General features: G+C 58.2%; 1 protein-coding gene across 1 annotated transcript; it reads left to right on the top strand.

Annotated features, from left to right (window-relative positions):
* The first annotated feature begins 9,930 nt into the window (after positions 1–9,930).
* LOC120874139 (mas-related G-protein coupled receptor member D-like) lies at positions 9,931–13,180 on the top strand. Its single transcript, XM_040255267.1, has 2 exons — positions 9,931–10,927; positions 12,945–13,180. Exons 1-2 carry the CDS (start codon positions 9,974–9,976, stop codon positions 12,969–12,971), a joined length of 981 nt encoding a protein of 326 aa, XP_040111201.1. The 5' UTR covers positions 9,931–9,973; the 3' UTR covers positions 12,972–13,180.

Here is a 13,180-nt window from a genome sequence, read left to right as displayed (position 1 = left end):
GTCGGTTCCTCTGTAGGCATCTCTTCTGCCCATGGGGACAACCAGCTATTCACCACATGCCTGAGGACCAGCTGTCCCATCCATGGTGCCCAAGTGTGGGACGTGCCAGCCTGAATCCCTCCCCTACCTGTTCACATCCATCCTGCGGACACAATAAACTTCTATTCACAGGGAAAAATGCAAAGTAGAAAAAGTATATTTTTCCTTCATCCACTTTAATGGAAAAAAAAAAAAACCTGATTTGTGAAAAATGAAAATAAAAGCTGAATTGGGGCAGTTTTTGTTCTCCTTTTAGACCTTGCTATGGTAGCTCAGCAGTAAAAGAACTCACCCGCAACGTAGGAGCCTCAGGAGGCATGGTTTCAATCCCTGGGTCGGAAAGATTCTTTGGAGGAAGAAATGGCAACCCACTCCAGTATCCTTGCCTGGAGAATCCCATGGACAGAGGTGCCTGGCGGGCTTCAGTCCATGGGGTCGCAGGGAGTTGACTGAGCACACACAGAGACTTCACTAGGACAAACGAGGGACACAGGATCCCTTCCACCCAGTGGGCCTCCCTGAGGCTGTTGTGACACCGAGCAGGACCCCGGGGGAGCCTGAAGCTGCCTGGGCCTGGCGATGCTTATCGCAGCAGCCCGTCGTGTCTGGCTCGGCCCAGACTCGGTCTTTGAACTCCAAGGCTGGCCCTTCTCCCTTCCCAACAGGCCTGGAGACAATGAACACAGACTCTGTGTCCCCGAGACCTTCCTGAGTGGACGACGCTATGTCCGAGACCCCTCCCTAGCCTCCAGCCTCCCTCTGCCGAGCAGCCCGGCTGGATGGAACCAAGGTGACTGCACGCTGGCCGCCTCCCCTCCCACAGCCACATCTGGGCACAGGAAACACTTGCCCCAATTGCAGGAGGCTCCCAATGATGATGGCCAGAGCCTTCTTCTGGCACGCCAAGTTCCCCAGCATGAGTCACAGCCAGGCCCCTGTCACTCTGGGCCCCCGGCATGAGTGACAACGAGACGCCACGCATGTGGGATTCGGGTGATCTCATCTTCATTTGGCTACATCCGCAAAGACTCTAGTTACAACTTCTTCTGGATCATCAACAGGTGCTTGTTGTCCCTGACGGCCAAGGCCACCTGGGCTGTGGCTGGGCTCCGGCCTCGAGCTTGCGTAGCAGCAGAATCCTCGGCCCCCAGAGTGGGAAGTTGTATTGCCGGTGTTACAGATGAGGAAACTGAGGCGGGAGGGGCTTCCCGGGCTTCCCATGGGAGTAAGAAACAAGGCTGGGTGCCCACGTCCCCAAGGTCCCCGTCATTCTCTGCCCTCTCTCAGTTAGTTCAGGGCCATGTGGCACGGCAGTTTGTGGGGGCTCTGGGCACCCACCCAGTAGGGCTCCTCCCACCCTCCAGGCTTGCTGGCCCATCCCGTCCTTCTGCAGCCCCCTGCAGGCCCTCCCTCACCTGTGATGACCAACATCAGGATCAGCCTCAGGACTTCAGCTCCAAGAGGGTCCAACACCCCGGCCCACAGAGGGATCATTACTTGTCACCGTGAGGCCCAAGAAGATGACAGGCCTTGTGACAACTGATGGTTTGAAATGTCTCCCTGCTCATCTCAGTGCCCCTGGGGGCCCCAGCCTGGAGCTCTGTCCAAAGCAAGGACCGTAATTCCACTGTGAAGTCGGCTCTTGTAGCAAAGGTGTTACTCAAGCTTTTAATTCACAAGGTAGGGATCTTTTGGATTAAAAAAAAAAATGTAAGTCCCCAAGATTCAACCCCAAAAGTTTATGCCATACATGAGATGTTAGGAATATCTGGGGAGGTTCCCACTGGCCAGTCGAAGGATCAGATGGAGCACATCAGAAACGGGTGAATTCCTGAGTCTCTTACGAAAACCCAGCCATATGCTTCCCTCGTCACATCTGGAGGTTGGTATGACGACTCATGTATCTGAAAACTGATGAGGGAATGGAAAGAGTGAGCATTTAAACCAGCTTTTCTGTTGTTCTTGTTGTTCAGTTGCTAAGTTGTGTCCAACTCTTTGTGACCCCATGAACTGCAACACACCAGGTTCCTCCGTCCTCCACTATCTCCCAGATGTTGCTCAGATTCACGTCCATTGAGTCAGTGATGCCATCCAACCATCTCATCCTCTGTCGGCCCCTTCTCCTCCTGCCTTCAATCTTTCCCAGCATCAGGGTCTTTTCCAATGAGTCAGCTCTTCCCCTCAGGTGGCCAAAGTATTGGAGCATCCGCTTCAGCTTCAGTCCTTCCAGTGAATATTTAGGGTTGATTTCCTTTAGGATTAACTGGTGTGATCAAAGCAATATCTCTGCTTTTTAATATACTGTCTAGGTTTGTCATAGCTTTCCTTCCAAGGAGGAAGCATCTTTTAAGTTTCATGGCTGCAGTCACTGTCTGCAGTGATTTTCTTTCCAAGAAAAGGAAATCTGTCACTGTTTCCACTTTTTCTCCATCTATTTGTCAGAAAGTGATGGGACTGGATGCCATGATCTTAGTGTTTTGAATGGTGAGTTTCAAGCCAGCTTTTTCACTCTCCTCTTTCACCCTCATCAAGAGGCTTTTTAGTTCCTCTTCACTTTCTGCCAACAGAGTGTAAGGACCACATTTTAGGCGATGCAGGGAGTTCTTGTTTACTGGGAAGCAGAGCTGCAGAATGGCCAGATTAAGACACCATCCATTTGCAGCTCCTAATGAAATAATGGATCCAGGATGCTCAGAGGCTGTGGAAGCCACTCAGAGAAGAGCAGAGTGAGAGCAGCCGGCAGGCGAAGGGGAGGCTGGGCCTTGCTGGGGTCCCAGCTCCACCCTCGAGGGCAGCGTGACCAGGCAGAGAAGCAGGGGGTTGGATGCTGGGAAGGAACTGGCATTCGTTCTGTTGGCTGTGACGCTGCACTGAGAGGTGCATCTAAGCGTCTTCGTATTCAGGAGTGAAATGATACAATACCTGGGATTTACTTTAAAACATTCCAGAAAAAAAAACAAAAAGGGGTGTACTGGGACTGATTATACAAGAACAGCAGAACAGTGACAACTGTTGAACCTGGGAGACGGGAACTTGAGGGCTTGCTACACTCATCTCTCTATGGCTTTAAAATTCCATCATAAACATGTAACATGAGAAAAGAAACAGAATAATAGTTGGAGGTCCAGGCAGTGGCCTGATGGACGAAAGTGAGCATCCAAGGTCTGGAGGGTGGAAGGATAGGCAGAGATGAGAGCGTGTGGCTGAGGGGCAGTACCAGCCCCAGCCCAGGAGCCACCTGAGAGCTGGGCAGCACCCACAGCCCATCAGGTGCCCTCTGAGGGGGGCACAGCCATCTCCTCTGGACACTCCCAGGGAGGATGGCTCCTGTGCACTGAGAACTTGGGCTTCCAGGGAGAGCTTCAGGGTAAAACCAGGCATTGTCCCTCAGCCCACTCCCCTTGGCCTCTGAGTCTGCCTGTCCCCCATTATGGTGCCCTGGAGGCAAGCAGACTGCATCGCCCTGAGTTAGGAAGCCCATGCCCCGGGAGGTCTCCAAGTGCGGGGAGCAGGCACCATTCCCTTATTCATAAGGGAACCACCCTTCCCACTCCTCAGAGTGAGGCAAGCGAAGGTTCTCCGTGGATTCCAATGACAGCAGAGGGGAGATAAAACGGGGGAAGGAGGATGAGTCAAATTCAGCTCGAGCTTCACCTTCCAATGGAGAGAACTGAAAACACGTCCACAAAACTCATGCATGGATGCTCACAGCAGCAAGCTTCCTAAGAGCCACACTACATTTGCGTCATTCATAAATCCACAACACGTATTCATTGTAACCAGTGTCCATCAGTAGACTGTGGATAAACTGTGGTCCATCCACACTCTGGAATATTACTCAGCCACGAAGAAGGAATGGAACTCCGGGGCTTCTCTGGTGGCTCAGTGGTAAAGAATCCACCTGCCAGTGCGGGAGACACGGGTTTGACCCCTGATCTCTGAAGATCCCTCAACCACAGAGCAACTAAGCCAGAGCGCCACAACTATTGAACCTGTGCTCTAGAACCCGGGAGCCACAGCTGGAGAGCAGCCCCTGCTCACCACAGCTAGAGAAAAGACCCTGCTCGCCACAGCTGGAGAGCAGCCCCTGCTCACCACAGCTAGAGAGCAGCCCCTGCTCGCCACAGCTAGAGAGCAGCCCCTGCTCGCCACAGCTAGAGAAAAGCCCCTGCTCGCCACAGCTAGAGAAAAGCCCCTGCTCGCCACAGCTGGAGAGCAGCCCCTGCTCGCCACAGCTAGAGAAAAGCCCACGGAGCAGGGAAGACCCAGGGCCCCCCAAAAAGGGGGAATGACCCTTCGACACAGGCTACAAGGTGGGTGGCCCTTGAAGACAGCATTTTCAGTGCCAAGGCCAGACACAGAAGGCCACGAATCGTATGATTCTGTGTGTGCGAAATGTCCAGTACAGGCACCTCCCCTAGGACAAAGCGGGCGGGGCGGGGTGTTGTTATCTGGTAGAGTTTTTTGGGGGGCGGTGATGAAATATTCTGAAATCAGATGGTGTGGTTGCACAACTCTGTGAATTGACTGAAAAACACTCAACTGTCATGCTTTCAGGGGTGACCTTTATGGCATGTGGATGAGAGCTCAATTTTTTACAAAAACAAGCCCATGTGAACAGGTGCCCAGGAAGCCCACCCTGCTGCTGGGGGTGGGGTGGGGTCTCTGGAGCGAGGCCCCGCCCCCTTACCCAGAAAGCAACTCGGCTCATGCCGCACTGAGAGCTGCCTGACCCATCCCGGGCCTTTATCACACCTGTCTTCCCCTCCCTTCTTGCATCATCCTGCTGCTCAAACACCCAGAGCTCTTCTGACCCAGAGCTTTTCATCTGCCGTTTTCTTGGCATGGAATTGACTTCCCGCCCTGAGCTTGGTATAATTGGCTTGCTCGCACCATTAAGATCTCAGCACAGACCCCCGTGCAGGCGAGGGCTTCCCGCAGTTCACTCTAGAGCAGTAGCGCCCTGAGCTCCGCTGTACCACCTACGGCACTCAGCATCTTCTTGTGTCTTTGCTCATCTGTTGCCTGGAGCTTCTTCAAGGCTGGATTTCCAACCCCCGGCTCGGTCCCTGGAGCCCAGCTGGCGCCTCCTAAATGCATGTTGATGAATGAATGAGTGAACATTGAACATATTGATATTCAATATGTGATATGATCAATATCGAATATTGATTCACATTGAAGGGATTTTTTTTTTTTTTTGAACGATATGAGGCTTAGGATCTTAGTTCCCCGACCTGGGATCAAACCTGGGCCCTCGGCAGTGAAAGCTCAGAGTCCTAACCACTAGACTGCCAGGGAATTCCCAAGGAATACCTCATCACCTAGAGAAGGCTTGGTTCCTTCCATTCAGGACTTCCACATCCTAAGAGGAAGATTTTTCAACACCCTTATTGCAAGTCATATGAGGTCAAATTCCTCTCTCCTGTCCATGCAGCTGTCAAGGTTAAGGGTGTCCCCAGGGGGATCTTGGCCCCATCTGATTGGTGACAAGCGGAATCCAAGGGGCGTGATCGGAAAGACCTCCTTCTTGTTTCTCCTCTGACTCTTCAACGTTTACTTAGAGGGGTCAGTTCTTCCCCAGCTTTGGAGGAAAACTTGGTCAGGCCCCAACTTCCCTGGACAGACAACAAAGTCTGGTTTCAGAAACGAGACGGCGAGTCTGCTGAGAGACTTGGTGGGCGTCTCCCCTCAGGCCTCTCCTCCTCCTGCCTCCTCCTTAGCGGTAATTCTCACTTCAGAGCAGTGGGAGGAAGGGGCTTCTGGAAAGTTCTGACTGGATGGGCACCATCATGGATGGATTCACCCTCTCTGGGCCCGATGAGGGTTCACAGCTGACCCCTTCCCTGCAGAACGCTCATCTGTCTTTCAAAGGCTGCTGCCTGCTCCTTGGAAGGAAAGCTATGACAAACCTAGACGGTGTATTAAAATGCAGAGATGTCACTTTGCTGACAAAGGTCCATATCGCCAAAGCTGTGTTTTTTCCAGTAGTCATGTACTGATGTGAGAGGTGGACCATAAAGAAGGCTGAGTGCTGAAGAACTGATGCTTTTGAAGTGTAATGTTGGAAAAGACTCTTGAGAGTCCCTTGGACTGCAAGGCGATCAAACCAGTCAATCCTAAAAGAAATTAGTCCTGAATATTCATTGGAAGGACTGATGCTGAAGCTGAAACTCCAATACTTTGGCCCCCTGATGCGAAGAACTGACTCCTTGGAAAAGATCCTGATGCTGGGAAAGATTGAAGGCAAAATGAGAAGGGGGCAGCAGAGGATGAGATGGTTAGATGGCATCACTGACTCAATGGACATGAATTTGAGCAAATTCTGGGAGACAGTGAAGGACAGGGGAGCCTGGCGTGCTGCAGTCCACGAGGTCGCAGAATCAGACAAGACTGAGCGACTGAACAACTGGGAACCATGGCGAGTGGTCCACCTGCGTGGAAGACACTGCATTAGCAGCAACGCGCAGGCACCAACTGTCCTATGAGGTGGAAACGTGCCACCACGAGGGAACTTCGTCACAGAGAGTTAGCAGCTCGCCAAGGTACACCCTAGGGTGCATGTCGAGCTGGGGGTGGGGCTGGCTCCCTCACCCTGGAGGAGCCTGTGTCTGGGGCTCCCACGTGCCATGCTGACAGGCACCCCCATCCCAACACACAGGACCCCCTTCTGGAGCAGGGCGGGCCTCTGTGCATCCCCGGTGAGAGGCAGGGCCCCTGGCTAGGGCTGGCGTTGCTGCCCATCAGAGGTTTGCCCCAAAGTAATCCTTTTGTCCCCCTCCCCCCAGCAAACCTGCCACCTCCCCCCGCCCCGCATCGCTGCCACACTTTCCCTTGAAGCCTCTGTGGAAACTTCCTGTTACACATAGAGGAACCGGCCGAGGGGACAGAAGTCTCCCAGAGTCACGTGACAGCCGGGGTTGAACCGGGCCTTAAACCTTCTTGGGGGTTCCCTATCCAGGGTCTGTCTTTCTGCCTCCTACAGGGAGGAGCTTCAGAGATCCAGAAGTTTCCATGCAGGTGCTCCGCCAGCCCCGACCCTGCAGGGCGAACCTCGTGGTCTCCTGGCTCCCGGAGGCACCAGCCTCTCAGTGGACCCCGGACCTCCCAGCTGGAGACCCTCCCAAAGCCAGTGCCCCGAACCTTCCCTGCGGAGGCCAGGCAGGGTGAGGGGATGGCTATCGGTGCTCCTCTGTGCCCCCACCCTCCCGTGGGGCCTCCTGGGCAGCCCATTAGCCCGCAGCCTTGGGCTCCTGCAGGGAGAGGCCTAATGCAGCTGGTCCCCCAAGGGCCCTGCTTCCCGTAGACGGATTGGGCGTCTCTCCTCCTCAGAGGAGGCAGAGCCTGGGGTGGATCCCGGACTGGCCCATCGGACTCCGCGAGCCTGCAGCCGGACCTGTGGCCAGAGAAGCCGAAGGGCCGGGCCCCAGGGAGCCGCCCAGGCCTCCAGGAGCTGGGTCCTCCTCCAGGCGCGGACAGCACGGGCGAGCCAGGTGAGAGGCCGCTGCCTCAAGCCCGAGGTCAGACCTTACCCTGCACGGCAAGCGCACCCAGAGCAAGGCCGCTCCTTCTGGGGCTGGGGTTCAGGCAGACCCGAGGCCTGGACGGTCCTAAATGTACTCTTTCGTGGGAAAGACGGGTGGGAAAGTGGCCCTTAGATCTGCTGAGTTCCTCCCACCCCCAGGGCCGGCGGTGCCATGAGCCCCACGTGGGAACAGCCCGCCCTGGGTGCCTGGGTGTCATCTGTCCAGCCCCCAGCAAGTGCCCCCAGCTCGAAGCGAACACAGACAGTCCTCACTGAGCATGCCGGGGATGGGAGGGACTCTCATGGCCCGGACGCCTCCTCTCGTCGGACAGACGACTGTGCGAGACCCCCATCTGCCAGGTGCCCGGCTCTGCGATCCACGGGTGGGCGTCCAGGCCGAGAATTGCTGTCAGGGGGCTGAGGCTGGCCAGCCCCCCCTGTCCCCTGATCCGTGCCCCACCCGATAACCATGGCCCAAAGGACCTGCGTGGCCCTCTCAGCAGACGGGGAGGGGTCTCCAGGGGGCTGGAGGAGGGTCACGACTCCAGGCTGGGTGCTGGACAGTCGGGGGTACATGAGCTGGTGTCTGAGCCAAAGGCGGGGGGCCCAGCAGGGGAGGAGGGCGCCCTGAGGCAGCACAGGGGCATGAGGACTCTCCCGGTGGGATGCGGCATCCAGCGGTCCCTGACCCCCCTGAAGCCTTCAGCGGTCAGACCCCACGCTGTCCTCCACGCACATCTGCACCAGGACGATCAGGTGGCGGCCTCAGGGTCCCTTATAAGGAGAGGTTAAGGGCACACGGCCTGGGGCCACGGCTGCCGCTCCCCGCCCCCCAGCAGCCCCGTCAGCCTCGAGCAGCACCTCTCGGCCCTGACTCGGGGGGCGGTAGGAGGGGGTGTGGGTCCCTCGGGACTGGGAAAGGGCCTTGTTCAGGCCCCATCCCCCACCCTCACCCAGGCTGGGCACTGAGGAGGCCTCAGTGATCAGTTCGAGAATAAAGAATATGATCAGTAATATGAATATCACCCAGGTGGTGCTGGAAGTAAAGAACCCGTCTGCCAGTGCGGGAGACGCTAAGAGAGGCGGGTTCCATCCCTGGGTCGGGAAGATCTCCCGGAGGAGGGCATGGCCACTCACTCCAGCAGTCTTGCCTGGAGAATCCCCACGGACAGAGGAGCCTGGTGGGCTACACTCCATGGGGTCGCAAAGCGCCGGACACGACTGAGCGACTGAGCAGGCATGAGTATTGGTTAGAAGCGATACCATCCATTACACCATTAGTTCAGAAAGAAGCAACGTTTGTGAAAGAAAGTAGCAGCTGCCCCGGGGACCAATTCCCTTATTCCGCACCCAGAGCCTTGATGTGTTCCCGGGTTCCCGGGGGACCCTGCCCCCACATCTGGGTCCGAGGAGGCAGCTGAGCCCTGTGAGTGGGCGTGAGGACCGTGACCCTGGCGGGTGCTGCAGCCCACAAGAGCAAGGGCACGTGGTGCCTCCAGTCCCAGGCTGTGGGGTCCGCCCCAGGTCCCGGCCGGGCCCAGAGCACGCTGAGCTTTGCCACCCTGGGTCTCTGAGCCCCGTATGCCCCCGGGGGGAGGGCGAGGGGGTCAGACCAGGCAGTCGGTGGACAAAAGGAGTGAAAGCAGCCCCGGGTGGGGGGACACGCGGGCTCATCAGAGTGTGGACAAACGTTAGGGCGGGGGTGCCCGGGCCAGCAGTCACAGGGCGGTGATGTGCAGGTCGCGCCCTCCCCGGGCCACGCGCGGTGCTCATAGCGACGAGCTCTAGCGTCTGGCGGGAGGCAAGCCCCACAGTAACTGCAGAGGGGCCATGCTGACCCCAGGGCCCACTCTGGCACCTGGGAAGGTCAGGGGTCGGGGGCTCAACACGTGTGCTCTGTGTCCCACTTGGCCCCCCACCACGATGGCGTGAGAGGTGCCAGGCCCAGCGATCCCTGATCCCAGGGAGGGGCGGTGCCCACCACCTCTCCCAGGGGGCACCTCGCAGTGACCAACCATGCGTGGCACTCTGCCCATCGGCAGCCACTCTGCCCACCCACGCTGACTGCTGCAGGCCCGGGAGCTGGCCACTCAGAGGCTCCGAGGGACCCACCCCCAGTAGGGTGGAGGCCAGGCCTGCACCGGGCGCCGACGGCCAAGCCTGGGGGCTCAGAGCCTTGCCCCGAGCTTGGCCACCATCACATCCAGCAACAGAAACGGACCCTGGCCTGCCCCAGAGCCGGGAGCACTTAACCTGAATTAGGAATGAGGGAAGGTGGCCTGGTGTGGCCAGCGACAACTCCAAAGAATGGCAGCTGGTATAACCAGAGGACTCCCTGGGGGTGGGGGTACCTGAGCCGCAGGGGCCCCAGCTCTGTGGCCCTCAGCTCTCTCCCCACTGTTGGCAGGGATGGAGAACACTCTCAACAGCAGCGGCTCCAGGAGCAGCGGTCCGGGCCCCACCCTGGCACCCCCCGACACGGTGCGGGAGGTGCTGGACGCGCTGGTCATGTTTACCTGCATGGGCGGCATCGTGGGCAATGGCCTGGTGGTCTGGCTGCTGGGCTCCCGGCGGCGGAGGGGCCCGCTGGGCATCTACCTGCTCCACCTGGCTGTGGCCGACCTCCTCTTCCTCCTCTGCTCGGGCACGCTGATCGTCCTGAGCGCCAGCTCCTGGAGGGCCCGCGTGCACCACCTGGGCCCCCGGGCGGTGAGGAGCGCCGGGTACCTGGCCTACACGGCGAGCCTGAGCCTGCTGACAGCCGCCAGTGCCCAGTCCTGCCTCCCCGGCCTCTTCCCCACCTGGTACCGGGGCCGCTGGCATAGGCGCCTGTCAGCCGCGGTGTGCGCCGCACTCTGGCTGCTGGCCGTCTTGCTGATCGTGCCGGCCTGGTACTTCCATGACGAGGCCAAGCATCCCCACTCGTGGCCGGGATCCAAGGCGGAGACCGTCTTGCACTTCTTCACCCTGGTCAGCTTCACGCCCATCATGGCCCTGTCTGGGATGGCCCTCTGCATCCAGGTGCAGAGGAGCTCGCGCCCGTGGCAGCGGCCGCTCACTCGGCTCTACATGGCCGTCCTGCTCTGCGTCTTTGTGTCCCTCGCCTGCGCCCTGCCCCTCGGCATCTCCGGGTTCCTGCTCTACTGGCTGGACCTGCCCCAGCGCGCGAAGACTCTCTTCGGCCACTTCACCTGCCTCTCTCTGTCCGTGAGCAGCAGCACCAAACCAATGATCTATTTCCTGGTTGGCAGTGGGGGCCGCTTGAGCCTGCGGGAGCCCCTGGGAGCCACGTTCAGCAGGGTGCTGCAGGAGGAGCCTGAGCTGGAGGAGGGGGAGACGCCCTCCGCTGACCCCAGTGACGAGGTGAGAGTCTGAGAGCCTCTGGGGCCCTGCCCCGAGCCGCCATGTGCCAGCCATGTGAGCCCTGCCCCTCGGCTCCCTGCCCCGCAGCTCCCTGCCCGGCTCCCTCCCTTTCCCAAGCCCAGTGTCCAGCGGTCACTCCAGAGGCAAACAGCTGCTGTGCGCCAGGTCCTGGGGGGGCCAGCATGCGGGGCAGTGAGGTCCTGGGCCCGGGGACATAGAAACTCTTGACAGCAGTCGGGTGAACAGCACGGAGCTGTTAGCTAACCCACAGCCTTGGTGGGTGCCCCCCATCGCCAGGTGCCCCCCATCGCCGGGTGACCCCCATCGCCAGGTGCCAGCCCTGCAGTTGTTGGATCATCAGAGAGGTCCCAGGAGAGGCAGGGCAACTGGGGCAATGGTGGGGGGGGTGGTCAGGGGACTCAGGGTGAGGGCCAGTGGTCCATTGTATCTAGATGGTTCTGTATTATGTTTAGCACTGATTTACTTGGCTGCCCCGGGTCTCAGTTGCAGAATCTTTGTCGCTGCGTGCGTCTTCACTTCGGCATGCGGGGTTTTTTAATTGCAGCACGCAGGATCTAGCTCCCTGACCAGGGATCAAACCCGGGCCCCCTGCATGGTGAGTGCACAGCCTTAGCCACTAGACTGCCAGGGGAGTGCTGGTGGTTCTGTATCTTCCCTGGACACACAGCAGCTGAGTGCCAGCGTGGGTGACGGGCTGCGGGGGCAGCCCGCACGCACCACAGGAGCAGCACAGATGGCGCTGACCGGGCCGTGGGCCATGGGCAAGAGAAGGCGTGCGTGGAGCCAGCGCCGGGGCGGGCAGTCCAGAGTGGACGGAGGAGCGTACCTGGGAGACACGCCCCGATTCCCAGGGTCCTAGACCCGGCCAGGGTGCGGGGGTGGCTGCGAGGGGCGGGGCCCTGGGAGCCACGTGATCCGTCAGGGCCGTGGGTCTCTGCGCCTCCCTGTTCACCCAGAGGCCTACAGTCCAGAAACATAGGCCTGGGGTGGGACTGCTACCCCGCTGGGTCCGTGCTCAGCAAGTGACACAGGGCAGGCGGTTTCTGCTCAGCCACACTCCACAGCAGCGGGCACCCTGCATGGCCCACGCATACAGCAGGCATTTAGTAGGCGGTGTTTAACATTTAAACAGGCATTTTACAGCAGCTGTTCGGTCAAGCGTCAGTGCTCACGGGGTGCTCACGGGTGCATCCTGGCTTCATCCACCAGCTCCAGTCTGCCTCAGGGCCTTCGCACCTGCTGTTCTCTCTGCCCAAAATGCTCTTCCCCCAGCTGCATACAGAGCTCTCTCCCTCACTTCCTTCAGGTCACCACTCAAGTGTCACCTCTTCAGAGAGGCCGTTCCTGACCGCTTTACATAAAATAATACAGCACACACACCCCTCTGGTCCTCCCACCCCACTCCACTTGCCCTGTGGGCTCACCACTGTGTGCTACAGGCTCACCAAGAGGGGCTGTCCATTTGGGTCACAGCTGTGCTCTACACCTAGGACAATGCCCGGCACAGAGAGGGGCCCAGGACATGTTTGCAGAATGTCCCGCTGGGCAGGCAGGCCTGGGGGCCCCAGGAACAGCAGCCATGATCGTGGGGTGGGGTGGTAACCCAGGTGGCTTCAGTCCATACTCATCTCGAAGAGCTGCTGCTGCTGCTAAGTCACTTTAGTCATGTCCGACTCTTCATGACCCCATGGACTGCAGCCTACCAGGCTCCTCCGTCCATGGGATTTTCCAGGCAAGAGTACTGGAGTGGGGTGCCATTGCCTTCTCCGAATCTCCAAGAGGGCCCTCCTCAAATGACACACCCCATGAGGGCCTTCCCCTATGCCCAGATGGGAGCGTTGGTGTTCATGTAGGCACAAGTGAACCAAAGTGAGTGATGCGCGTGTCTGCCTGTTGATGTCCATAGTACATAACCCACACCATCCTCACCCGGTGCCGACCACTGGTCTTCAGCTGTTTCATGCGTCTGTGATATTTTTTTTTCTCCCCTCTGTAGGGTAGACTCCCGAAGAGGAAGGCCTGATTCTTTACAACCTTTGCCGAAGGCTGATGGCAAAGACTGCCGTCCATCACCAAAATCTGACTTCCAGAATGAACAAGCAAGCTTGAGCATGAGCTGCTTCTTTGCTTTATCTATTTTGAGGCTGTGTTATTTGGAATGTACGAGTTTAGGGGTGTTCTATCCTGGGGAATTGGAGCTTTGATGGTAAAATATGAAGCTGCCCTCCTGAA

The sequence above is a fragment of the Oryx dammah genome, unplaced genomic scaffold, assembly GCF_014754425.2.
Source record: "Oryx dammah isolate SB20612 unplaced genomic scaffold, SCBI_Odam_1.1 HiC_scaffold_15, whole genome shotgun sequence".
Taxonomy (NCBI): Eukaryota; Metazoa; Chordata; class Mammalia; order Artiodactyla; family Bovidae; genus Oryx; species Oryx dammah.
Note: the sequence above shows the minus strand (reverse complement) of the source record. Positions and strands in the feature narration are given on the sequence as shown.

Bases quoted from the DNA above. Each gene is read 5' to 3' on its own strand.
- LOC120874139 (XM_040255267.1), top strand. From the start codon at position 9,974: ATGGAGAACACTCTCAACAGCAGCGGCTCCAGGAGCAGCGGTCCGGGC. The intron at 10,928-12,944 runs GTGAGAGTCTGA...TCCCCTCTGTAG, and splicing joins CCGCTGACCCCAGTGACGAG to GGTAGACTCCCGAAGAGGAA.